This window comes from Lemur catta, chromosome 2 (assembly GCF_020740605.2).
Source record: "Lemur catta isolate mLemCat1 chromosome 2, mLemCat1.pri, whole genome shotgun sequence".
Classification (NCBI taxonomy): domain Eukaryota; kingdom Metazoa; phylum Chordata; class Mammalia; order Primates; family Lemuridae; genus Lemur; species Lemur catta.
This window is the reverse complement of record NC_059129.1, coordinates 146,733,271-146,758,731: the sequence shown is the minus strand read 5'-3', so window position 1 is coordinate 146,758,731 and position 25,461 is coordinate 146,733,271. Positions and strand designations below refer to the sequence as shown.

The window sequence follows — 25,461 nt, the reverse complement described above, 5'->3', positions numbered from 1 at the left end:
TCTACCCGGAGAACCTGACTGAGGGCCGTGGTCAGTGAAGAGAATTTGGGTGGAAGATTTCATTTCCTGCTGGCAGACGCAGCCAGGGCCGAGGGGAGCCTGCCGTACACACCGGGCACAGGCGACTTTCATTCCCGCCTTCTCCCGTGGGCTCCAGGAGGTTTTCCTCTGTGGCTCTCGGCAGGGACGGGTGAGCCCGAGCTTTGGCGATGCCATCTCTGCTCTGCTGCAAGCGAGTCAGGAACGCAGGCCGGGAGAATCGAAGGTGTCGCACAATGCGGCGGGCTTGAAATGATCCCTGTATTTTCCCCAACTGTAACCTGCTGAGTGGAGGCAACGGCAACGCACGGAAGGGAAGCCATGTCGCGCTCTGCATCCAGAACATTCTCTCCGCCCTGAGGTCCTCCGCACCCACTCAGGCGGGGGCTGCTAGGGTCGACCCTAACACCTGGCACCCTGTCGTCCTAACGCGCCGCCTGCCGCGGTCCTTCCAAGGTTCGGCTGCCCACTTCGCGGTTTCCAGTGAAGTCCTAGAAGGGCCCTGGTGAAGCCTGAGCAGTAGACTCGGGAACCAGCTCGGTGCAAAGGCACAGCAGCGTTTACCTCCTCGGTGCCCGCCCGGGCCCCGCTGTGCGGCCCGCACTCGCCCCGGAGGGCCGGTTCTCCCACCCGCGACCGCGGCGGCCCCGCGCGCAGGCCGCGTCCCTCCTGCCACGCCGCGGGATGTCCCCTCGCACGGCGGACGCCGCGGCCCCCCGGCGGCGGGTGGGGATGGCCTGGGCGGCCCACGCCCGCGGCAGGTGGTTCCGCCGGCGGCGGAGAACAAAGGCGGCCCGGGGGGCGGGGACCCCGGGGGGAGGGATGGGGGTGGGGCGGCGACCCCGGGAGGGTGCGGGGCGGGGACGGGACCCCGGGAGGGGGAGGGGCGGGGGCGGGCGGGGACCCGGGGGCGGGCAGGGGTAGGGACCCCCGGGTGGGGGCGGGGCGAGCGCGGCGGCGGAGCGGGGAGGAGAGGGCTGACGTGCCGAGGGGCCGGGCCGGGGGCGCGGGGAGGGGGCGGCTGCGAGCGCGCCAAGTGGCGGCGAGCCGGGGCGGGCCGGGGGTGGGCCGGAGCGGCGGCGGGCGGGAGGTGGGGCTGCGGGCTGAGGGGAGCGGCGGGCCGGAGACGACGCCGGGCAGTGGGGAGCGGCGGGCCGAGGGGAGCCTCCGGCTGAGGCGGCGGCGGGTCTGAGGGCGGCGGCGGGTCGGGCTGCGGTGAGAAGCGCCGCCGCCGCGCGTCCTCCATTCCGGCCTCCGGCCTCGGGCGCGCGGCGCGGCGCGGCGCTGGCGGCGGCCATGGCGGTGGCGGCGGCGCTGGCGGGCCGCGGGGCGCGCGGCGGCAGGGGCCGGCCCCCGGGCGGGCGGGCGGAGGGGGCGGGGCCGGGGCGGCGGGCGGCCCGCGCGGCGGCGGCGGCGGCGGCGGCAGCGGCGGCGGCGGCCGGGACGAAGCGGCGGCGGCGGCGACGGCGGCGGCGCGGGGCGCTCGGGCTGATGGCGGCGGCGGCCGGGCCCGGGGCGGCGCTGTCCCCGCGGCCGTGCGACAGCGACCCGGCCAGCCCCGGAGCGCAGTCCCCGAAGGTGAGCAGGCGGCCGGCGCGGCCCGACTCGACCCGGAGGCGCCCGCGGGGCCCCGGCTGCCCGCCCGGCCTCGTGGCAACAAGTGCGGCCGGGCAGGGCGCCCCGGGGAGCCGCCGGCGGCGTCCGCGGGGACCCCCTTACCGGGTCCTCCTGAAGCGCTGGCAGCTGCCGCGGAAAGCCGCGGTGCGGGAAAGTGGCCGTCGCGAGCGTGGTGCGCGCGTCCGTCCGGACGCCTTCGGGGAAACTTTTCCTTAACTTTGCAACGCCTGGCGGCGGGGAGGGCTGGGCGTTTTCGGAGCCGGTCGTGGGGCGGGCAGGACGGCGGGAGAGTCGCGCCCCCGCCGCGTCTCGCGCGGGCGGAAGTTTGGGGGAAGGTGGGAGCGGGGTGCGGACGCCCCCGCCGGGCCGGGCCGCGCGTCTCCGCCGGTGTGCGGGCTCGGAGCGGGGCCGCCGGGCCCGACGGCGGAACCAACGGCCTGTCCCGCTGCTCGGCCCAGCACTGTCGCCGCCCGGAGAGTCCGCGGCCGGGCGCGCTGTGACTCCGCACCGCCCAGGCTCTGGGGCCGCAGGTTTAAAGCACTTGATGTGGGAGATCGAGGTCTCAGCTTTTCTGAGGACTTTCCATTTTAACTTTTTACTTTTGTCTATTTTGAGTGTCTCAGTTTTTTAGCCAATCAAAGGGAAATGGAGTTGAGCAAATTGACATGAAAATTCTTAAATTGCTCCCGAGTAAAATAGAAAACAAAGTACTTGAATGCTTAGAATGAGTTATGTCTTAAGTAGTGAATATTAAATGTTGCAGTTGTGATACTTATCATGAAATGTAAATTTTCAGAAAATAGAATTAGGCTACTTTCCAGCTCTTGCCTGCTTGCTAGTCTTAGTAGGAATACGCAGAGCTCTTTAATTAAATACTTACAAGGACTGAAAAGTATTTTGTATATTTTATTATTTGTAAAACAATCATTAAATTCCTAGGAGCCAGAGACATTTGCCATATCATCATCATAATTTTAACTAACATTTGTCAGATAATGCTAGCGCTTGCTGTAAGTGCTTTTCATATATTAACTCATTTAATTCTTGCATTAATCGCATAGTAAGGAGAGGTTTAGAGAGAATGACTGCTCGGCCAGCTAGTGAGGAGTAATGCCCAGCCAGATGCCAGGGCGTACAGCTCTGGCACGCCTGGCCATTGTATCGCACTGCCTCTTTATATTCTTTTGCTTTCATTTTAATATGTTGCAAGAGGACCATGTGTTTAACAAAACTGTAGTAATGTTAGGTGCTGTATTACCTTGATTTAAAAAAAAACAGCATGATTTTTAGACCTTAAGCCTTGGCTAATATGTAAATAACTCAATTTCCTAATGCCTGGTACTTCATTTTCTCAGTGGAATGGTTGAAATTACAGCCTTGATATTCTTGCCATATAATGGATTACATTAAAAGTATGTCCCTCCTTTTTTTGGTGTACAATTGATTGATGACCCTTACTAGGGTATATTTTTGCTAAATCTTTGCAATATAAGAAAAAAATAGTTCGGATTGGTAAACTGTTTTTAGACCTTGTATGTCCCCTTTTCACAGGTATACCTAAGTAGTCAATTAGAATAATTCTATGAACCAGCTCTAAGTTGAATTAAACACTGTAAATGATCCATATATTTTTTTTCCCCCAGCAGCAGTTTTATGTGTTTATTAAAGGCAGGAGGCATTTTAACCTCAGTTGGTAAGAAAGTAAAAGTAGATTTAGAGTTACAGGTTAATTGAAAATTTTCTTATTTTGATTGGATTGAAGATCAGTTTTTAGTTTTGTTCCAGGTCTTGCTCATGCTAAATTCTTGGTCCCTTTTAATATAGGATGTTAACATTTGTATAACTAGTTGTTCTTAGACAGCCTTTCACTTGTTGAGACTCTTAGCAAGTCTGGGAAGATACATATTCAGTCTTTCCTTATTATTTGTTCTCTTATTGTTTCTCTAATTATTTTTTTTAATCTTTTAAATGTATAGGATGATAATGAAGATAATTCAAATGATGGGACCCAGCCACCCAAAAGGAGGCGAATGGGCTCGGGAGATAGCTCTAGGAGTTGTGAAACTTCAAGTCAAGATCTTGGGTATTGTTATTTTACTACTTACTATTTTTTGTGGTATGTTTCTCTTCTCTGCATTAGCATCCTCTTCCTCTCTGCCCCAGTCCTGACAGTTATTAAAATTGTAGAATATTTTCTTCCTATTTTATAATGTGACACCAAAGTTGGTCTTACTGTTGAGTATAATTTAAAAAAATATATCATGGTAAAATACAGAAATACGTAAAATTCACCATTTTAACTCTGGTTAAGTGTGCAATTCAGTGGCATCAATTACATTCACAGTGTTGTGCAACTATCACCACCATCCATTTCCAAAACTTTGTCACTACCCTAAACAAACTGTATAACCATTAAGCATTAACTTCTGTTTCCCCCTCTCCCCATCCTCCTGCAACCACCATTCCACTTTCTGTTTCTATGAAATTTACTACTCTAGGTACCTCGTATAAGTGGAATCATACAATATTTGTCCATTTATGTCTGGCTTATTTGACTTAGCATAATGTTTTCAGTGTTCATCTATGTTGTGTCATATTTCAGAATTTTATTCTTTTTTTAAGGCTGAGTAATATTCCATTGTATGTATATGTTACATTTTGTTCATTCATGTTGCTGGACATTTGGGCTATTTCCATCTTTTGGCTAGGTTGACTAATGCTGCAATGAACATTAGTGTTCAGAATTCCTGTTTTCAATTTTTTGGGGTGTATACCTAGGAGTGGAATAGCTGGATCGTATGGTAATTCTGTGTTTAGCTTTTTGAGGAACCACCAGCCTGTTTTCCACAGCAGGTGCACCAATTTACATTCCCACCAACAATGCACAGAGTTTCCAGTTTCTTCACATCCTTGTCAATTGTTATTTTCCTATTTTTTTTTGGATAATAGTTATTCTAAAGAGTATGATGGGACATTTTACTGTGATTCTGATTTTCATTTCCATAATGATTTGTGATGTTGAACATCTTTTCATGTGTTTATTGGCCATTTGTATATCTTTGGAGAAATGTCTGTCCAAGTTCTTTGCCCATTTTTTATTTGGGTTGTTTTTGTTGTTGAGTTGTGGAAGTTTGTTGTATATTTTAGCTATTAAGCCTTTATTATTATAGATGATTTGCAAATATTTGCTTCCATTATGTGGGTTGTCTCTTCATTCTTTTGATAGTATTCTTTGATGCACAAATCTTTTTTTTATTTTTGAAATCCAAATTCTTGATCTATTTTTTCTTTTGTTGCTTGTGCTTTTCATGTCATATCTAAGAATCCATTGCCAAATCTGAAGTCACGAAGATTTCTATGTTTTCTTCTAAGAGTTTTCTAGTGAGCTCTTATATTTAGGTTGTTGATCCATTTTGGGTTAATTTTTGTATGCGATATGAGGTAAAGGTCCAGTTTCATACTTTTGCATGTGTAAGTTTCCTGGCACCATTTTTGAGAATACTCTTCTTTTCCTCAGTTACTTTTTAAATGCATAAAATCATGTTACATTCCTGCTTCTAATTTAGAGGTTGAATTGGCCTAGATCCTAAAATCTATACTCTTCACTATTCAGGGTAGAGGTTGACTGCAGTACACTGAAACCGTCAAACTAGGTCCATTCTTTGCTTCTGGGTTTGTGAAGTGTAGGAGAACACACAATTATGGTTTATGGTTCATTTCATTGAGAAATAAGTTTTTCGAGTTCTGTTTTCTCAGCAGTTTATGACTCACTGAACAGCAGACAAGACATAGAAGCTAATTACTTTATACTTTGGGTGGATGAAATACTGGCTATGTGTGTTAAGCCTAAGAGAAAGAATTCAGAGCTGATTCCATCACCTTGCTTTGGCCTCATAAGTCTCTTAAGCTAAAAAATGCCTTTGTTACTAGCAGTTGTGAGTCTTGGTTCTTTCTGGTGTATAGAAAATTTTATTTTCAATGAACTTTTTTGATTTGATATTCTTGATGATTATTTTTCTTCCTTCTACTTGTGTTGTAATTTTCTTTGATACACACAAAATCAGGTCATGGCAAAGGATTTAAATATGTAAAATAGCTTTCAAAATATTCTAAAAAATAAAAGTCATTAAAATTTAATAAAAACCACACTTAAGGTATAATATATGTTTCTGTGCTTAGCTTTAGTTATTATCCAGCGGAAAATTTGATAGAGTACAAATGGCCACCTGATGAAACAGGAGAATACTATATGCTTCAAGAACAAGTCAGTGAATATTTGGGTGTGACTTCCTTTAAACGGAAATATCCAGGTACTTGAGTCTTAGTTTATGTAACAGATTAAGGCTAACTTTTAACTAATAGTAATTCTTTATGATAGGCTGTTGACTTCTGAATTCTTGTGTGTGGATCATTTATAATATATTTTATGTTCTTTTGCTCACTGATTTTCATTTACTGCTGTCATTCAGCATCTCTTTCCACTATCGATATATTCTTGTGACTCATAAACTGATGTAAAAGCAAAATGAGAAAAGTGAATTTCCTGGTGAAAATTTTAGAAAAAAATCATTTTATAGTCAAGAGTTTACCAGCTATATAAGCCATATTTGAATATGAGAAAGGCTATTTCTGATGAACAATTTAACATAGTTATTTATGTTACCTTCTTGTTTTGGATTATTCTATTTTTAATTTTATTCTAATTTTTATTTGTGAATTTATAAGATTTTTGTGTAGTCTTTTAAATAACATTTGGAATATGTAATATGAGATACTAAAAATCAAAATTTTTAAGCTTTTTAAAGTTTTACAAATGCATAACGTTTTATTATTTTTAATAGCCTTTTGTTCTTTTTTTGGAGATTTAGAGCGACGAGATTTGTCTCACAAGGAGAAACTCTACCTAAGAGAGCTAAATGTCATTACGGAAACTCAGTGCACTCTAGGTAATAAAAACTTATAATGTACGTTTTTCAAGCTGATCTTTTATGACATGATATTGTATAAGTATTTATCTCCTTCCTAAAATAATTTTACAAAATTAACAAAATGAACTATTTAAATGCTAAAGTATTTACTTTATTTTTGATTATTGTTAAAATGCAAAGGAGAAATACCTTATACAAATGGTTTGCAACTTGCAATGGTTCGACTTAATGATTTTTCTACTTGACAATGGTGTGAAAGTAATGCATATTCAGTAGAAACCATACTTCGACTATCTATACAACCATTCTGTTTTTCATTTAACGTATTACATGAGATACTCAACACTTTATTGTAAAATAGGCTTTGTGTTAGATGATTTTGCCCAACTGTAGGCCAATGTAAGTGTTCTGAGAACAATGAAAGCCGGCTAGGCTGAGCTATGATGTTTGGTAGGTTAGGTGTATTAAATTCAGTTTTGATTTATGATAGTTTCAACTTAGGATGGGCTTATCAGATGTAACCCCATCATAAGTCAAGGACTACCCATATTCTATAACAGTATAATTTTCCAATAACTTTCACAGAGTTGTCAAAGTGTTTGTGTTGTGTGCAAAATTTGCACAGTAGTTTTTAAAAGTTATGGGTCTTTTGTTGGGCCCAGTGGTTCACGCTTGCTGTCTCAGCTACTTGGGAGGCTGAGGCAGGAGGATCACTGGAGTGCAGGAGTTCAGGGCTGTAAGTGCACTGTGATCGCACCTGTGAATAGCACTGTACTCCAGCCTGGGCAACGTAGAAAGACCCTGTCTTTTAAAAAAAAAAAAAAAAGGCAAGTTTTGTTCAGTTTTTAGTTCTGTATAATTATCTCTGTGCTTTTTACTTTTATAAGAATTTTAATACAATATAGATACTTTTTATATAGTATAAATTCATGGGAGATCATTTCAGCAATTGGTGAAATCTGATAGTGTTTTGAAAATCATCTACAATGTGCTGATGATTTTGGTGAAATTTGAATTGACTGATATTTCTAGTATATGGAATTTGAAGACTAGGAACTATAACACGTTGAAAAAAAGTTTGTTTTAACTCGTCTAATTTTCTGTATTGTTAGTAGTTAGTATACATCATTATTTAACAGTTGTTTCTAAGTAAAGAGGTGTATGTTTATAGAGTGTACAATATTAAAAAAAATGTTGTTTGGGTGAAAAATTGATTTCTTTGCCTTTCAGGATAATCTTTTAATTCCTTGACTTTATATTAGGAATACTAAGTTTTATTATTTTCAAATGTATTCAAATATTTTGCTTTGACTATTGGAAAACCTTTTAAATGTGGAGTAGTTTGAAGGAGAAGCCAATTTGGAAGAGTATTTTGTTCACTTAGCCTTAAAAGGGCTTCTTTTCTGTTTTTGCCTAACATAGGTTTAACAGCATTGCGCAGTGATGAAGTGATAGATTTAATGATAAAAGAATATCCAGCCAAACATGCTGAATATTCTGTTATTCTACAAGAAAAAGAACGTCAGCGAATCACAGACCATTATAAAGAGTATTCTGTAAGTAACCGAGGTGACTAGCATGTGTCATTTGGGTTGGAGAGAATGAAATTTTACAAACTTATGTATGATTTCCAACTATAATGTTTTTCTTTCAGCAAATGCAACAACAGAATACTCAGAAAGTTGAAGCCAGCAAAGTGCCTGAGTATATTAAGAAAGCTGCCAAAAAAGCAGCTGAATTTAACAGCAATTTAAACCGGGAACGCATGGAAGAAAGAAGAGCTTATTTTGACTTGCAGACACATGTAGGATGACTTAAATGTAGTAGTCCCTGACCCTAGCTTATTACTTGCTATTGGCACAATGCTCATTACCTCCTTCATTATTGTTTTTATACCACCTGTGTATTCTTTTCCTCTCCAGAACTTAATATACTATTTTTAATGATGTGCCTGATAATACTCAGTTTACTTCTTTTTTTCTGTGAGATGCCTTTTGCTTTATGGTTGATATCCTTTTTTTTTTTTTAACGTATGCAATTTTTATACTTTTATTAAACATTTATTTTAAAGGTTTTATACAATGTATAGTATAAATAATGGAAGATGATAAAAGACAGAATTGTCACATTAAGGATAGATTGAGAAAATTTCAACAATTTAATAAATCTGAATCAACTTAGTAAAGTAAAAACTTGTATAATTACAAAAAAATTTAGAGACCTTTGACAGATTTTGTTTGAGTGAAGAGTGTTCATTAACTCTGAATTAATCTTTTATATGAGTATGTAAATTCTATGACAATTAAAAAAGGTAGACTTCCAGATACACTGCAACCACTGTATTAGTTTGTATTTTCTTTATTTTATAGTATTTGGTTGATATTCTACTGAATGAGACTAAGAATAGCTATATATCATCCTTTCTCTGTGTCTCAAAGGGTGTTTTAAGAGATTTCAATATTATTAACCATGTGAGGTTGGAACTAGTATTATTTCCATTTCATAGATGAGGAAATTGAGCTACAGAGAGGTCGTATAAGCTTTCTAGGTCATACTGCTGTTAAGCAGTGAGCAAGAGATACACTGCCTTTCCTCAGAAATTATGCTTGTAATGAATAGGTGGTCAGACTATCACACGCAGAACTGAAAGCACCAACTGCCCTCAGGTGACAGCTCCCAATGTCTCTTAAATTTCTAGCTTTTTCAGGGGGCGGTGTGCGGTGGGGAGCACACGGGGATTCTTGTCCTAAAGCCTTGGTTCCTCTCACACTATCAGTTTTGTGTTTTTCTCTCTGTTAACATAGGTTATCCAGGTGCCTCGAGGGAAGTACAAAGTTTTGCCGACAGAGCGAACAAAGGTCAGTTCTTACCCAGTGGCTCTCATCCCCGGACAGTTCCAGGAATATTACAAGAGGTATTCAGTAGTTTTAGTTACCCTTGGTATCAGCCATTGGTAAGGGGTTTCAGAGCCATCTGTACTCGCCTCCTAACAGTTTTTGCATCTATAAATATCATTATGCCATAAGATGTTGTGTAGGATTTGTGTCGATATTCCTCGTCTTCTCTGGTCCTTGGTGCAGAGCACCCTTCAACCAGAGTTGGAACATGTAGGGGTGAAGCCTGGACTGCCCACGTCTGGAGGTCTCCTCCCCTCCCTGCTCAGAGTATGTCTGTGTCCAGCAGTGCTCCCCCGCCCCCCACAGCTTGCTGGAAATGCGGAATCTCTAGCTCAGCCTGAGACCTGCTGACTCAGAGCCTGCAGTTTAACAGATGCTTCCACGATTGATGTGTACATGAGAGTTTGAGAAGCACTTGAGCTGCAGAGATGAGAGAAGGAGCAGAGAGGCCCCTAGGGTGGGAACAGGCCACGTAGCTGCCCTGGCCGGGCTGCTGCTCCCAGTCTGTGGACCAAACATGCTGCTTCTCTCTTCTCCCAACCTGAATGTAACTGAAAAAGCAGGGCTCACAGATTTATTTTGTTTCAAAACCTCAGCTTTTACTTCAGCTTTAAACCTTACTCTGGAACCATATGTTCTTTCAAATAGAGACTGTTCTTTAGAGCTGCGGTCCCCAACCCCTGGGCCTCGGACCGGTACTGGTTCTCGGACCGGTACTGGTCCACAGCCTCTTAGGAACTGGGCCACACAGCAGGAGGTGAGTGAGGGCAAGTGAGCGAAGCTTCGTCTGTGTTTAGATTCACAGCCGCTCCGCGTCACTCGCATCACTGCCTGAGTTCCGCCTCCTGTCAGATCAGCAGGGGCATTAGTTGCAGGAAAGCAAGCTCAGGGCTCCCACTGATTCTGCATCATGGTGAGCCGTGTATTTATTTCATTATATATTACAATGTAATAATAATAGAAATAAAGTGCAGGATAAATGTAATGCACTTGAACCATCCCCTGTCCCCCACCCCGGCCTGTGGGAAAATTGTCTTCCATGAAACTGGTCCCTGGTGCCAAAAAAGTTGGGGACCGCTGCTTTAGAGAACAGAATTTAAAGTAGAATGTAGAATCATACCATTTGAAAGTCAGATTTAAGACATAGGCAGAAATTTTTATTTTGAAATTTTTTTGTTTTGGCATCAACATATTATTAACAGTGTACCAACCGCTTTGCTTTTTGGGGTGCTATCTTAGTTGAGGGAGACCCTGATCCAGGGTCCCTTCCTGAGTAGGGGATCTCCCAAGGCTGAGAATGAAGGGGAGGCCCTGTCTGACGAGGGGAGGGGTTGCTAGTCTGTAGTCTCAGACAAAATTGATGATAGAATGTGTTAGGATACACACTTTCCAGATTCGTTTAAAATAATTTGTTACTGAAAATTTTGTTTCTTCCATTATATCTTAGGTAATATCATGTACCATGCACTAATGCGATTTACAGGCATTAACTCACTTAATCCACACTGGGGCTCTGCGAGGCGGACTCTGTTGTTAGGCCTGTGTTGCCCGAGAAGGACTGACTGGCAGCAGCGACCTGGGACCGGGCGGCAGGCCTGGGCCCTGGCTCTTACGCACGTCCTCTGTCGCTACAGTTTCACCCTTATCTGCTGACATTTTATTTTTTTCTTTTTTGGGTTGAGGGTAAAGAGGAGAGACATTATCTTTTGATAGTAAGAGTCAAATGCTATTTTACATGTTGAGTCTAGTGAAAAAGTGTTCAGCCTTTTTATTTATTACTTATCCCTACTTTATGACCAAAATGAAAAATTAATTATCTTTAATCATTTTTCAAAAGTATTTGGGGTTAATTGAGAAGATTAAGGCTATCTTCATGGTCAGAGTTTAGTCTATTCATATTTAGTAATAAAGGAGAACTGAAAATAGTGTGTGCACCTAGGTACTCACCAGATGAGCTGCGGTATTTGCCGCTGAACACAGCCCTGTATGAGCCCCCCCTGGATCCCGAGCTGCCTGCTCTGGACAGCGATGGTGATTCAGACGACGTGGAAGATGGTCGCGGTGATGAGAAACGGAAAAGTAAAGGCACTTCGGTGAGAATGTTTCTCTTTACTAGGGAGCATTCCCTTCCCTTGAACGTTTGCTAGTTGCTTTCCTGGAATGTTGAATTGAACTTGTGTCACCACCTCTGTTTGAAAAAGGACAGTTGCATATAATTTCCAGAAAGCTTTCATCAAGAAAAGTTCTTTATTGTGTGTGTTGATATAAACAAGCAGTGCATGGCCTTTGGTAAGTTCTTATTTAAAATCTCCCCTTTGTAGTTATCGTGTGCACATGGGCAAGGGTATGGAGCATTAGTTTACAATCTTTATTCAACTTGTTGTCTGTTTACCTTGAAATGCTGAACAAAACAGACTTTGATCTCTTGCCACAGAGGATTGTGTTTTTCTAGGTTTGAGTGAGTCCATTAACTTGTGTTCCCATTTCTTAATTAATCTTAGATTTCTACAGGCAAACTTGCTGACTAATAAGTTGTTCCATTGGTCAGGTTTTCCTGTACGACATTTTTTGGTAGCAAAATGCAGTTGCCAGACAGTGGCAGCTGCTGTACTTTGTGGACATGAAGGAGAACAAAAGCCCGGTGCGGGTGCTGGGTTTTGATCTCACCGGTGACACAGGGTTGTGGGTTTCTTTAGTGGTGTGTGTTAAGTAACTGGCCATTTTCAGCTTTTCACTGTAGCCAACCTGAACTTGAGAGTGTGCTACCATTGAATGGCCATTATATTTCCTTGTCATGAACAGCTTCAAAAATGTACTTAATAAATTGGGTTATGTAAAATATGATGCTGTTCAAGTATTGAAGCGGTGATCCTGCTTTTCTGTCAGGTTGCTAAAGGAGGGGAAGCTGTGGTTTTCAGGGTGCTGAAGCTGACTTCCTCTCTCTCTGCTAGAAAGAGTGCAAATTAATCCAGTATTTTGGGAAAGCATTTTGACAGCATACCAGGAATTTTAACTCTCACAGAATTTGACTTAGCACGTTCACTACACTAACAGAATTTATTTTAAGGACTTAATGAGATGCTGATAAAATTGAATTAGGAAAAAAAAATGTCCATTTGAGTGTTTACAGTATTAAATGGAAATTAGGAATAAATCTTAATGTCCACAGTGGGTGATAGTGAAAGAATATTTAATGATCATAAGAAAATATACATAACACTTTAGTAAAACACACACAGTGTAATTCAGTTTTGTGTTTTAAAAAATGAGGGCACATTATGTAGGTGGGGGTGAGTATAAGAGGGAGTCTGTCTGTGTGGTAGAAACACACACTCAGAAAAAGGATAAAGGCAGTACCTTCATGTTTGTAGTCACGGTCTTAGAGTGGCTATGGACATCATAATTTCATTTATAATTTTTATAATTTATATGAACACAAAATTGTTATTCTAATTACAAACTTTTAAATTATAGAATGAAGAATTAAATGGTTACATATTGAGGTCTTAAGCCTTGAACATGTAAAATGTGTCAGATGCATCATAAATAGTTGGGGCGTTGACCTTGCAAAGCTTAACATTGTGAAAACACAAATGTGTGCTTGAAGGACTTTCCTGATGACCCTTATTACTCAGTGAAAATACCCACACTTGTTTGTAACAATATGTTTTTGTGTGAAACAAATACCTCCTTTGTGGCATGAAAAATGATATTGAAGCTGTATGGTATAATAATAGATGAAGTAGATAACTCTGGTTTTGTTGGTTGAAGTCAAAAACCAAAGTTGATTAAGGTACTTCACTGATATAAATTGAATTAGCTTTATACTACATTGTCCTTGAAAGAAGGATGAATGATTTTTAACATGACTTATTTTAGTCTCCACTGGAAAAAGTTTCTTATATTTAGAATGATCTTTTGATTTTTAAATTAACAAAACTTTAAAGCCTTTTTTTGAATATTTTCCCTAGTTGTCAGAATACAGACTCAAATCTGTCTTAATTCCAAGGAATCCTTGTTTTTGCCTTTTGAACTCCAGGACAGCTCCTCTGGCAATGTATCCGAAGGGGAAAGCCCTCCCGACAGCCAGGAGGATTCCATCCAGGGAAGACAGAAATCTAAAGACAAAGCTGCTACTCCGAGAAAAGATGGTTCCAAACGCTCTGTACTGTCCAAATCAGTTCCTGGGTACAAGGTAGAAGAAAAAAGCCCCTGACTCAGCTTCTTTACTGACCAGCCTCTCTCCCTGACATTTTTAACTTTGACCTTCACCAGTGTGGAGCTTCTGCCTGCTGTACCCCTGCTGTCCTCTGCGGTGTGCCCTCTGGCAGCTGCTTCCTGTTTCGCTTTGTTCCCTGAGGGCTTTTCTGTCACTTTGGCTATGGTTTTTAGCTTCTGTTTTCTGTATATGTACAATTTGAGTCTTTTTTCTCTTTTATATCATAACCAGGCAAGTGTGGGTTTTTAAAACATTCTTTCATAGGCAGAACTTTATACTTCTTTCCTTGGAGTAGAGATGATAATTATCTGGCATTTTAAACATCCCAGCATTTAGTATGGCTAAACCTGCTGAGCAGCTAAGCACCTGCGGATAACTGCTAGAGTAAGTTCCCTTTCTGTAGTGCCTTTCACTGAGAAAGATAGGGGTTTAACCTAAGGATTGTGTGATCCATCTGCCAAATTCAACTTACTCTGGGATAGAAAATAGTAAAACCTGTTATTTACATTGTGGTGATTTTTAGCATAACCTTGGCAAATAGCCTGTATGATTCTATGACAAGTATTCAAACTTATTGGTTAACTTTTTGATCTGATTATTCTCAGAGTAAAGTAGTAGGTTGTCAGCAACTATTAACATTATTTTTAATGTTTCCTCCCTCCATCTGCCCTCCCTTTTCTTTTGAGGAAAAGGTGAGGTGAGAGGTGCGTAGCCTCGCTTGCACGTAGGCATTTCAGAAGATCATAAAAAGAATAGAATTAGCTGTACAATTTTATGTTCTGGATGGTGATAGTAAAATATATAGTTCTTTTGGTTTGGAATGTATTAGAATATACTTTTTATTTTGCTTATGAAGGTGTATTGAAGGAAAGTTTTAGAGTAAGATGATGAGAAAGTTCTGCCAAGTGAATGCTGAACACCTTGGTACATGTCAGAATTGTGATTGTGGTAAATAAGCCACAAGAACATATTGGCGTGAGCTGTTTGTCAGCTCCCCTCAGCCTAACCAGAACACTTTCTAACAGTTCATTTACCTTTCTTTTCTTGAAGTAAAAAAAAAAAAAGCGACCTAATAAATGAGCATATTCCATGTTTATTAGAAAATGCCTTTATGGGCAAGCAGATTTTAAGATTCATTCAGCAAGGGTTGGCTTCCAAGGGTGGCTTCAACAGGCTGCAGCTGTGTGGTTTTGTACTTGTTTTTACATATATAGCTTATCTAATTTCTTTAGACTAAAGATTTAAATTAATGCTTAATGATCGAAAGCAAATGAACTCCAAAGATTAAATCTTGCAAATAGCCCACGTGAATGCATGTGTGCTACTGGTCTGTATGCGCTTCAGGTGGGAGTGGCAGCTCAGCACACTGCCCTGTGACTCTTCAGTGTCAAGGAGCGCTTTCTGACTGCAAGCCTTGACTGATCATGGGTTGGAAAAAGAATATTGAAATAGATGTTTTTATACAGGCTGAAAATGAAAACCACTCAACTATCATTGATTTTAGTATATAAGAAATTAAATAGATTAACATAAATTAATAGTACTCAAGGGAGTCTGATATGCAAAATATACATTTTATAATCTGTGTACATTTTTAGTACTTAAAAGAATAAAACGCAGGTATTTCAAAGATGGGAGCTACCAGTATCTAGATGTAATACATTAATGTGAACATGTTTATTAAAAGTTAACCTCTCTATGAAAAGTATTAATAAGCCAAGATGTGCCTGAATATTAGGGTACTTCAAGCTGAAGGTCATATATATAAATATGTCTTAAAATATGGGAGTTAAGAATGATGATGTATCTGATGTCTTGCTTAATAAGATTGACTAGTGCTTGCCCTTAATTTGTAGGACAGTATTGTTTAGGTTACATTAACCTGAAATTTAAAGCATAATTGTTAGGATTCAGGCCCATAAGTGTATAATTAAAATCTATACTATATTAGTGCTACCATGAAAGTCTCACTTATGTTTGGCTGTTTTTGAGCAGAGAAATAAGTGTATGATGAGCCTTTTATTTGAGATTCTGAGAACTATTAGGATGGTGTTTTACTTTTCTTGTCAGTAGTGAAACTCTGGTGTCATTGCAGTTGTTGGGAGTAGAACTGATTGTGTCAGACACATGTAGGGTTCTGTCCCATTAGTCTTCAGGAGGTTCTGCACATTATTCCCTTTCCTTCTCCCCCAGCTCTACAGCCCACAGTCGCTAGTTGATGTATAAAGTCCTGGATGCAAGCATTGTGGTTTCTTAGAGGTCAGGGGCTTGAATGCACAAAGTATTTTTGTAAAATGAGCTGCAGCGCCACTGCGGAAAAGGCTACAAAGCTGTCTCTTTCTTCCCCTCCCCCCCGTCTCTCCTCTTTGCATCAAGGTGAAGGATATTGGGTAAGAATAATTTTAAGTGATTTAACAAGACGTTATGATTTAAGCTTTGAAGGAAACCTAGAGTTTTCTTGGTGTCCCTTTTATCATAGGTGTTTAATGTATATTTTAATAATTATAGAACTTGAATTGCTGTAGAATGTGAATGACTAGCCTTGTGTTTTATTCCTTTTGACTTTTGTTTGTAAAGGATCTCCTGTGAGTTCTCTTCTTATGATTTAACACGTGTTGGTTACTTCCCTGACTTTAGTGAAAAGGTATTAGAGTACTTATTCTGCCATTATCTAACTTCAACTGCAAGTATTAAATAAGTATATCTTCTACAGTTAGTACAGGTCCCATAACCCAGAGAGATTTCTTAGTTTTAGTGGATTGAGAAGTAGCTTTCTGCTGTATATTATGGCAGCTAAAGATCTGATCATAACTGACCCAGAACTTGGATCATAGAAGTGCACTTCGTAGCTACTTGTGTCTAGGTGTAGGAGCACATAGTGAGAACCTTATACTTAGAATGTAGCAGTATCAACCGAGGGTAACTACACTGCAAGACTTAAAAGGTTTAAGCGTGTGACACTATCCTTTTGTTGGGGGGAGCAGGGTATAAAAATACACATATAGGAGATGTAGAATAGTTAACAGTAAAATTTTATATGTTATGTTTAACTTCCTTGATATTTATTATTTTGTAGAGACATTTGTGAATGTTTAGAGTTGTTTTTATTATATTTATGTATAAGGTTGACTTTTTTTTAAATAAATAAGCCAAAAATTCTTTTTGAATGCCTCTGTCATCTTTTGCAAAGAAAGATAATTTAAAATGTAAAAACCTTAGAAGAATTAAGAACAAATTCTTTAGGCCTAACAAGTTAGGCAGGTGGCAGTGAGACATTTCAAAGCTGGAGTACTATACACAAAGTTTGAGTTTTGTTTAGGTTCCTCTTGGGTTCAGTAACTTAGGAAAGGGAAATACAAGATGGATTTGGATGGGCTGGAATAAAATAGAAGTATAACAGTTCTACTTAAAATAACCTTCCCCAGTTTGTGTCTGTGTCTTTATATCCATGCTCCTGCCCCCATTTCACTCTTGGCCCACGTGTCCTCTTTTCTGCCACTGTCACGTATTCCTACAGCACGAGTGAACATCACTTTGTAGTGGTCACAGCTGTGACGTTGGGATGCCCTCCTTCTGGTTGCTTTGGGTACAGTGAACTCTTTCCTTTGTCCTTTTCCATGTGTTGCCAAATATATTTAAAGTCCAAATACTTCCATTGGACTGTGCATATTTTTAATCTGAAAGATGACCAATACTCAAAAAACGTGTTTTATTAAGTGACTGTAGTTTTTTGCTTCCCTGAAAATGTATTTTTTCCCTTTTATGTTTTACATTTCATAGTGAATCCTTTTTTCCTTAAGCTTAGGTTCTTTTATTAGATATGCAAAGGGAATAATCACATGACTGTTTTCTGCAAACATTTACACACAATAACGTATGCACGAGACATCTTTCAATTAAAAATGTTAAAAGTGATTTTTTAACCTAGATTTGATAGATCTAGTTTTACAACTTTGGAAAACATCAATTTTTAAACAAAATCAACATATAAGCTGCTTAAAACTTAGTTATCTCTTTTATAATAAGCCTAATTTACATGTATTTGTCACTTGGGACTTGGATTTTCTCTTCCAATTAATAGGGATATGACATTATGTTGAGTTTTTCCTTCCACTTCATTATTCAGATCTTACTGTGCATGCAGGAAGTATAGAATGCTTCATTTAATTTTAACATGAGACCGTGCTGTTTACAAAGTTTTAAAATGAAATCTAAGGCTTTTGTCAGTATACTGTCTTGTGTCCTGAGCAGACTCAATGTCAAATTACATCTTTCCCTTGAACATAAAGGGAACATAGCAAGTTATCAAAAGTAAAGTTCAGGAAGTAGAGTAACAGAATTCCTTTTGAACCCATAGTAAGCTCTTCTGGCATGAATTTATAGCCCTCTTCTACCCTTCCAGCCAAAGGTCATTCCAAATGCTATATGTGGAATTTGTCTGAAGGGTAAGGAGTCCAACAAGAAAGGAAAGGCTGAATCACTTATACACTGCTCCCAATGTGATAACAGTGGTAAGTATTGAAATGTCTTCTTAAAATTTTAATCACCCTATTTGTTGCTTAAAAAACTAGGATTTACAGTTTCAGCTAGACTTCAACCAAAGAATCATCAAATACGCAGGATAACTTCTGTGGCACAGATAGGGCCCATGTTATTTTCTTTTACAATGTATTTTCATTTCTCTTTGGCAGTTAAACATAACAGCCATTCTTGGGAAGTCCTAGAGAAACTAGTATTTTATATGCCATAGTAAGATAAAAATTGTTGTGTGAAATACTACTAATACTGGTTTTGATTTAGGCCATCCTTCTTGCCTGGATATGACCATGGAGCTTGTTTCTATGATTAAGACCTACCCATGGCAATGTATGGAATGTAAAACATGCATTATATGTGGACAACCCCACCATGAAGAAGAAATGATGTTCTGTGATGTGTGTGACAGAGGTTATCATACTTTTTGTGTGGGCCTTGGTGCTCTTCCATCAGGTAAAGATTAAAAAAAAGAAAGAACACTATCTTTGAGTGATGAGACTTGCCCAGCATCTCCTTTAGGCTGCATAAACACTCTGACGACATGAAGAGCCTGCAGACCCTTATGTTCAAATGTGACTGAAGCTGTGGCCGCCCAGGTCATGAACACAGCTCTTCATCCCTAGACAGCCCAACTAAAGGACAAATAAGATGTCAGAATGCCTAGGCCAAGTTTTAGAAGTATAGTTCAATTAATAAGATGAGCCTGGTGTTTTTCTACTGAAAAACCATAAGTAACAGATCATTAATTTGTTTCAAAGCTTTGATTTTATTTTTATACGTCATCTATTTAGAAATTTAACAAAATGATTGCTATGTCTTTATACATATTAAACCAGATTTCTATAAATTGAGACAGCATGACAATTCCAGATAACTTTAGAATAAACACAGAATCGAATAAATCACAGTAATTGGACTAAAACATTACACAGATAATTGTGTAAATTTAGAACTTATTTGCATAGTTAACACCGTATAATACTCTATAAAATATACGCCTAAAACTAAGTTTCCTGGGAGTCATTAAGAAGCAAGCAATTTAAATGATTTAAGGTTATGTAGCAATTCAGATCAAGTAAGTATATAGTAGTTTATCATTGTGCTTTAAAAACTTGAAATTTTAAAGTGCTACGTGAGCACAGTACATCAGGACTTCAGAGAATGCTGTTAGACATACAACTGCCAGTAAACAGCCAAAAAAGGCTTTAAGAAGCTAAATTCGGTAATGGGTTTTATATTGGGATTTGTATTAAACTTTTGAAATTTGACAGTGTTTGAATTTCAGGGAAGATTACAATAATTTTGTAAAGGTCTGGAACATTGTGTAGCATTGCTTTCTCCAACCCCCTTATTTTGCACTGAATCTCACATGGCATTGATTACATTGGTTATTTTAGGGGAAGTTTACATTTTTCCCCTTAAATTAAGAAACTTCTTTAGTGCCCTTCTCAACGCAAATCCAGAGGAACATCATTAGTGACAGCTAAGGAAGGATAGCTTAAATGGGCTTATAATTCAGTCCTGTAAAAATAAAGTTTCGTTTTATATTAACTAACAATTTTTCTCCTAGGTCGCTGGATTTGTGACTGTTGTCAGCGAGCCCCCCCAACACCCAGGAAAGTGGGCAGAAGGGGGAAAAACAGCAAAGAGGGATAAAATAGGTTTTTGACCCTAATATTGTATATGCCTTTAAGTGGAATATTTGGTGCCAATTTATTTACATTTTCATTTTTATGTCAATAAAAGAATTTTGAAATTAAATACAGGCTTAAAATCTGCAGTTGATTTGTTATAACCTACTCTTACCCTTGAAACTAATTCCAAGTAGAGAAATAATTCATCTTCCAAAAGAGTTTTATCTCTTAGTACTTTGGCTCTCTTCAAAAATTCAGTGGAAATATTTAGCAACTTAATTAAAAATACTTAACTATTTCTCCAGTAGCCTGAAAAGTTACTATTATTTTCACGAAACTTTCCTCATGTGCATTGTTGTTTCTGGCCTGCCATAGGCAGTATAAAAGTTATTTAATAACTAAGAAATTTTAATTGATAGATAGCCTGCGATTAAAATGACAAATGGCCTATTAAGATTTGGTGCAGCTGGATTTAAAATTGCAATTATTGGCACAGAAACAAAAAGTTTGTAAATACCTGCCTGCCAGAATATCCTGTTTGGATAGAAAATACCATCCCTACCTGGGGAATGGGCTCAGAAGAGTGTAAATAAATCGTTACATTTGCGACGTGATTTTAGTTACTCTTGAAAACTTACACATTGAACTTCGTTTAGAATCTCTAGAATAAAATTATGATACCAACCTTTTAATATGATCTGTGTAACTGCATGAAAGGTAGCTCTGTTTTCATTTCTTTTATATAATAAACCTAAGTCACTGCAGTAATCTTTTTCATCACCTAGCAAACTAATCAATGGAGTTTGAACATTTTATTGTGTATATTCCTTTTATAGGAGTTTCGATCTTGAAAACAAATAATGTGCTTGCTGGTTTTCAAATTTAGGGGTTTTGGGGTAACTGAGGTAAAAAAAAAAAAAAAAAAAACCTGTATATGGCTTTATTTTTCCATTCCTCGACTAGAAACGGTAACCAGAACTTCAACCAGGTAAAAGTAGCAAGGTTCATAGCAAAGTCCAATCAACGTCACAGATTAGGGGTATTATACTCCAGAGTATGTTAAATGACTCAGAAAAGAATTTCAAGTACCAGTTTCAAAATACTAATTAATATTGTCCAAAGAACAGATTCCTCCTCTTGAGGTGCGTCTTCAGGAGCATAAGCGTACTTCTGACTTGGGTCTGCGCCGTTTGCGGAGTAAGCAGGCTCACCAAGTGGGTACTGTTCGATTGTTCTATCAAAATATACTTTCATTTCAAATTCGCTCTCGTGGTGAGATGGGTGTCCATAGATCCCTATTCCCACAGGGCGTTGGAAATGTGCTGGTATAAAAACAATGTCCTGACCACAAGTGACTGACTGTAACTCGTAGTCATCGAAACTCGGATGGAGGGTGCTATCGGATATATACAGGTCTGCATCTCCTTTTAAGCTCTGCATCTTAAGAATGATCTTTCCCTCATGGTTTAACCTTAAGTAACTATAATTCCCAGCTCCTATCTGACCCTGAACAACATGCAGAAGCATCCACTCTTCTGGGACTTCCTCCTCTTCAGAGCAGTTCGCTAGGGACAAGGCCTGCGATGCCAGAAGCATCAGCAGAGCTCTCCTCCAGGGGGCTGCTGTCCTCCGGGGAGCGGCCATGGCTGGTGGGCTCAGCTCATGGACTTCCTCATCTGTCAGTGCTCTGTGGGTAAAACCACAGGTGACACGCTTAGCCACAGTGCCTGCCTCCACGGGCGCCCCGCCAAGCCGGCCGGGGGCGTCTCCGGGCCCCGGGAGTCTTCAGGCTGGGCGAATCCATTTCGGGCCCACCCCGGGGCCCCCGCCACCAGCCAGGGAGGGGGACAGCAGAGAAGAGAGGACAGGAGAGCAGGACAGGAAAGGAGCGCAGGGGAGAGGTGAGCGCAGGGGAGAGGAGGGAAAGGAGAGGAAAGAGAAGCAAGGGAGAGGAGGGAAGGGCCGCCGAGCCTCCCCCAACAACGCGGCGTCCGCCAGGCGCGGGGCAGGGCCGCCATCACGCGTCCCGGACTCACCACCGCTCCCCGCAGGGCGCCGCGCGGCCCCCGGAGCATCCGGACCCGGACCCCGGCCAGGCCGGAGGAGGCGGAAATGATGTCGCGACCCGGAAGTGAGGCAATGCGGAAGCGAGGCACCTCCCAGAAGTGAGAACCGCCCGGAAGGGAGGTGCCACATGGAAGTGAGGCAGATACGGGATCGAGGTGCCGCTTGGCTATCGCGAGAATGGCGAAGGGGGCGTGGCCGCTAGGGGGCGGTCTGTTCGTAACGATAGCAACGCGGACGCGGGCGGGGCAGGGGGGGCCGGGGTCCTGGAGAGGGCGCGAAGCCCAGGCGGGACCCGACCAGACAGGACCTGATTGCTGGTGAGGGACACGTCTGTCTGTTCCCCTGTATGAGCGCCCGGGTCCCCGTCCCCCACACACGGGAGGCTCCGGGTCCCCGTCCCCACACACGGGAGGCTCCGGGTCCCCGTCCCCCACACACGGGAGACTCCGGGTCCCCGTCCCCCACACACGGGAGGCTCCGGGTCCCCGTCCCCCACACACGGGAGGCTCCGGGTCCCCGTCCCCCACACACGGGAGGCTCCGGGTCCCCGTCCCCCACACACGGGAGGCTCCGGGTCCCCGTCCCCCACACACGGGAGGCTCCGGGTCCCCGTCCCCCACACACGGGAGGCTCCGGGTCCCCGTCCCCCACACACGGGAGGCTCCGGGTCCCCGTCCCCACACACGGGAGGCTCCGGGTCCCCGTCCCCCACACACGGGAGGCTCCGGGTCCCCGTCCCCACACACGGGAGGCTCCGGGTCCCCGTCCCCACACACGGGAGGCTCCGGGTCCCCGTCCCCCACACACGGGAGGCTCCGGGTCCTCGTCCCCCACACACGGGAGGCTCCGGGTCCTCGTCCCCCACACACGGGAGGCTCCGGGTCCCCGTCCCCCACACACGGGAGGCTCCGGGTCCCCGTCCCCCACACACGGGAGGCTCCGGGTCCCCGTCCCCCACACACGGGAGGCTCCGGGTCCCCGTCCCCCACACACGGGAGACTCCGGGTCCCCGACCCCACACACGGGAGTCTCCGGGTCCCCGTCCCCCACACACGGGAGGCTCCGGGTCCCCGTCCCCCACACCACACACACACAGGAGAGACTCCTGGTCGCCGTCCCTGTCCCCCCACACAGGAGAGACTCCGGGTCCCTGTACCACGCCCCCAACCGGGTCCCCGTCTGCAGTGCGAGTGGATTTATATTGCAGTTTCCACGGACTAATCTGCTGTGGTCAATTTAGAAAATCACTTGTGTTTTAGTCACTGACAATAGCAGCCAGTTTCAGTGACCAGCTTTTGAGCACTGTACTCAGTACTGACGCTTCAGCGATGCCTCAGCGATTGTCCTTTGATTGTTACCTTTGCAAGGTGATTGTTGTTATGGGACGGTTGTGGAACCAGACCAGGAAGTCTAAGGAAAGGCTGTTAACGGGCATCGTGGGGTTTGAATCAAGGTCTGTTTACTTGGGAAGCCCACGGGAGGGACGGGGCAGTCATGGATGTGCAACCTCCGGGGTTTTCTCCTCTTCCCTTTTACTGGGGGTAGGAGAGGTGAATAAGTGGGCATAATGAGGTATGCTGTGAGGGTGTGTGTGGGCGAGTGATCATACTAGTGATTGTGAGTAGATAATATACCTGTAGTCATCATACATGCACTCTGTGTTTGCAGATTGAAGATGGAAAAACCCCAAGAGAGTTTCTCAACCAACGATGGCCGTATAAGTGATATAGTGACGGAAAAGTACGTGGTTGAATCCAAGGAGTCTGCCTCTCACGTTCAGCTTGCCTGCGGCGTGCGGTACTGCGCTTTCCCTCTACATGGAAATGGCCTTTGCATACGGAGCACGGAGAGCCCTTCTCATCAGGTATTGAACAAGTTCTATGTCCAGTGTTTCGCCCATGTCCTTGATGCTGTTTGGACATTACTCTCTGTGGTCTCTGCTATCAACTTTGTAAGAAAAACGTTGATTAAAAAAAAAAAACCATCATATTAAGTATTTATTTTTAGAAAACAAATGGCCTGGAATTACTTAACTTTTTTAAAAAAATGTTTCATCAATTAAACATGCATAAGAAAAGGTTCATCTTACAATCAAGACTCTTACATTCAGATCTCCAGCTTGACGTTTCTCATGTTTCTCACCCAAGTACAAAATACTCAGAAAAAAGTGTTCTGCATATCAGTGCATGTTGTAATGACTGTAACTCGGTGCACACACCTGGGTTACCACCATGCAGGTCATGCTTCCTCTCCATCAGTCAGTGCCTGTTCTCTCTCCCCAAGGAAACTTCTGATACCAGAGGCTGGTTTTGCTTACTTTTGTTTGAACTTTATGTAAATGGGATCATCCATTGTGCATTCTTTTGTGCTGGTTTCTTTAATTGGCCATTGCATTTGTGAGAGTCACCCATGTTGTTCATTTTCCCTGCTGCATGGTATTTCGTAGAATGGATGGGCCGCCCTCTGTCCTGCTGCATGGTATGATGTCCTACACTGCACTGCATCGTGTCACATTGTACAGATAGACCATACTCTGTCTGTTCTTCTGTTGGTAGATAATTGATTTATTTCAATTTTTTGGCTGCTACAAACATTCTTTCATGTGTCTTTTGGTGCACACATGTGCAACTGCTGACTTATAGGGACTGCATATACAGTTCACGGTTGAATGACAGGCATCTGAACTGCACAGGTACACTTATACATGGATTTTTTTTTTCAAGCAAATGTGGATCAAAAATACAGTATTTTCCAAATAAGAAACTGACATACACAGATGGCTGACTTTTTGTAGACAGGTTGCACAGGACCAACTGTGGGACTTGATGTGCACAGATCTTCCCATACGCAAGGGTTTGTGGAACCCGGCCTTCGCACACACTGGGGGTGACTGTCTTTAGTAGATACTGCCAAGCAGGGTTCCAAAGTGCTTGTACCAATGCGTATTTCTTCAAATGACGGACAAGAGTTCCAGCTGATTTGCATCGTCACCTACACTTGTTGCTTTTAATTTTAGCCCTTCTGGTGGGTGTTGGGCTACCTAATTATAATTTGCAATTCCATGATGATTAAGGAGGTTTAACACCTTTTTGCACATTTAGTAGCCATTTAGATGTTCTCTTTGTGAGGTGTGTGTTCAAGTCTCTTGCCTTTTTTCTATAGGACTATCTGTATTTTTCCTATTGGTTTGAAGGAGTTCTGGGTATGTTACAAATATAAGCTTTCTGTCAATTTAGATTAGTTTTCATTTTCTAGTTTTATGGACATGAAATCATATAGTAGTTACTCTTTTAAAAATGTTTAAATTGATGTAATAGTTGCACATATTTTGGGGGTGTGATATTTAATACATATATACAATGTGTAATGATCAAATCAGAGTAATTGTGATATCCATCACCTTAAACATTTATTTTTTCTTAGAGTTGGGAACATTACAATTCTTCTCTTCTAGCTATTTTGAATATATAATAAATTACTAACTATAATTTACCTACTGTACTATCAAATACTAGAAAAACTTA

The 25,461-nt window shown here is 42.3% G+C and overlaps 3 protein-coding genes across 4 annotated transcripts in view; 2 read left to right on the top strand and 1 right to left on the bottom strand.

Annotated features, from left to right (window-relative positions):
- The first annotated feature begins 1,078 nt into the window (after positions 1-1,078).
- Positions 1,079-19,997, top strand: PHF10 (PHD finger protein 10). 2 transcript variants are annotated; one of them, XM_045544750.1, is made up of 12 exons: positions 1,079-1,617; positions 3,633-3,739; positions 5,836-5,966; positions 6,525-6,602; positions 8,007-8,140; positions 8,239-8,388; positions 9,389-9,498; positions 11,421-11,574; positions 13,521-13,676; positions 18,103-18,211; positions 18,501-18,689; positions 19,807-19,997. In XM_045544750.1, the coding sequence occupies exons 1-12, from the start codon at positions 1,336-1,338 to the stop codon at positions 19,890-19,892; spliced, it is 1,686 nt and encodes a 561-aa protein (XP_045400706.1). In that variant the 5' UTR covers positions 1,079-1,335; the 3' UTR covers positions 19,893-19,997. The 2 variants fall into 2 exon arrangements, with proteins under 2 accessions (XP_045400706.1, XP_045400705.1); XM_045544749.1 differs by having other exon boundaries at positions 6,519-6,602.
- Positions 18,983-22,012, bottom strand: C2H6orf120 (chromosome 2 C6orf120 homolog). The gene is made up of 2 exons (XM_045544751.1): positions 21,907-22,012; positions 18,983-21,557 (listed from the first exon to the last, which is right to left on the bottom strand). The coding sequence occupies exon 2, from the start codon at positions 21,512-21,514 to the stop codon at positions 20,939-20,941; it is 576 nt and encodes a 191-aa protein (XP_045400707.1). The 5' UTR covers positions 21,515-21,557; positions 21,907-22,012; the 3' UTR covers positions 18,983-20,938.
- A 163-nt stretch (positions 22,013-22,175) lies between these two features.
- The window catches only part of WDR27 (WD repeat domain 27), a 152,590-nt gene continuing 149,304 nt past the window's right edge, over positions 22,176-25,461 (top strand). Inside the window, exons 1-2 of the mRNA XM_045544738.1 lie at positions 22,176-22,254; positions 23,606-23,801. Coding sequence (XP_045400694.1) covers positions 23,613-23,801 — 189 coding nt within the window. The 5' untranslated portion in view covers positions 22,176-22,254; positions 23,606-23,612. The remainder of the gene's footprint in view (positions 22,255-23,605; positions 23,802-25,461) is intronic.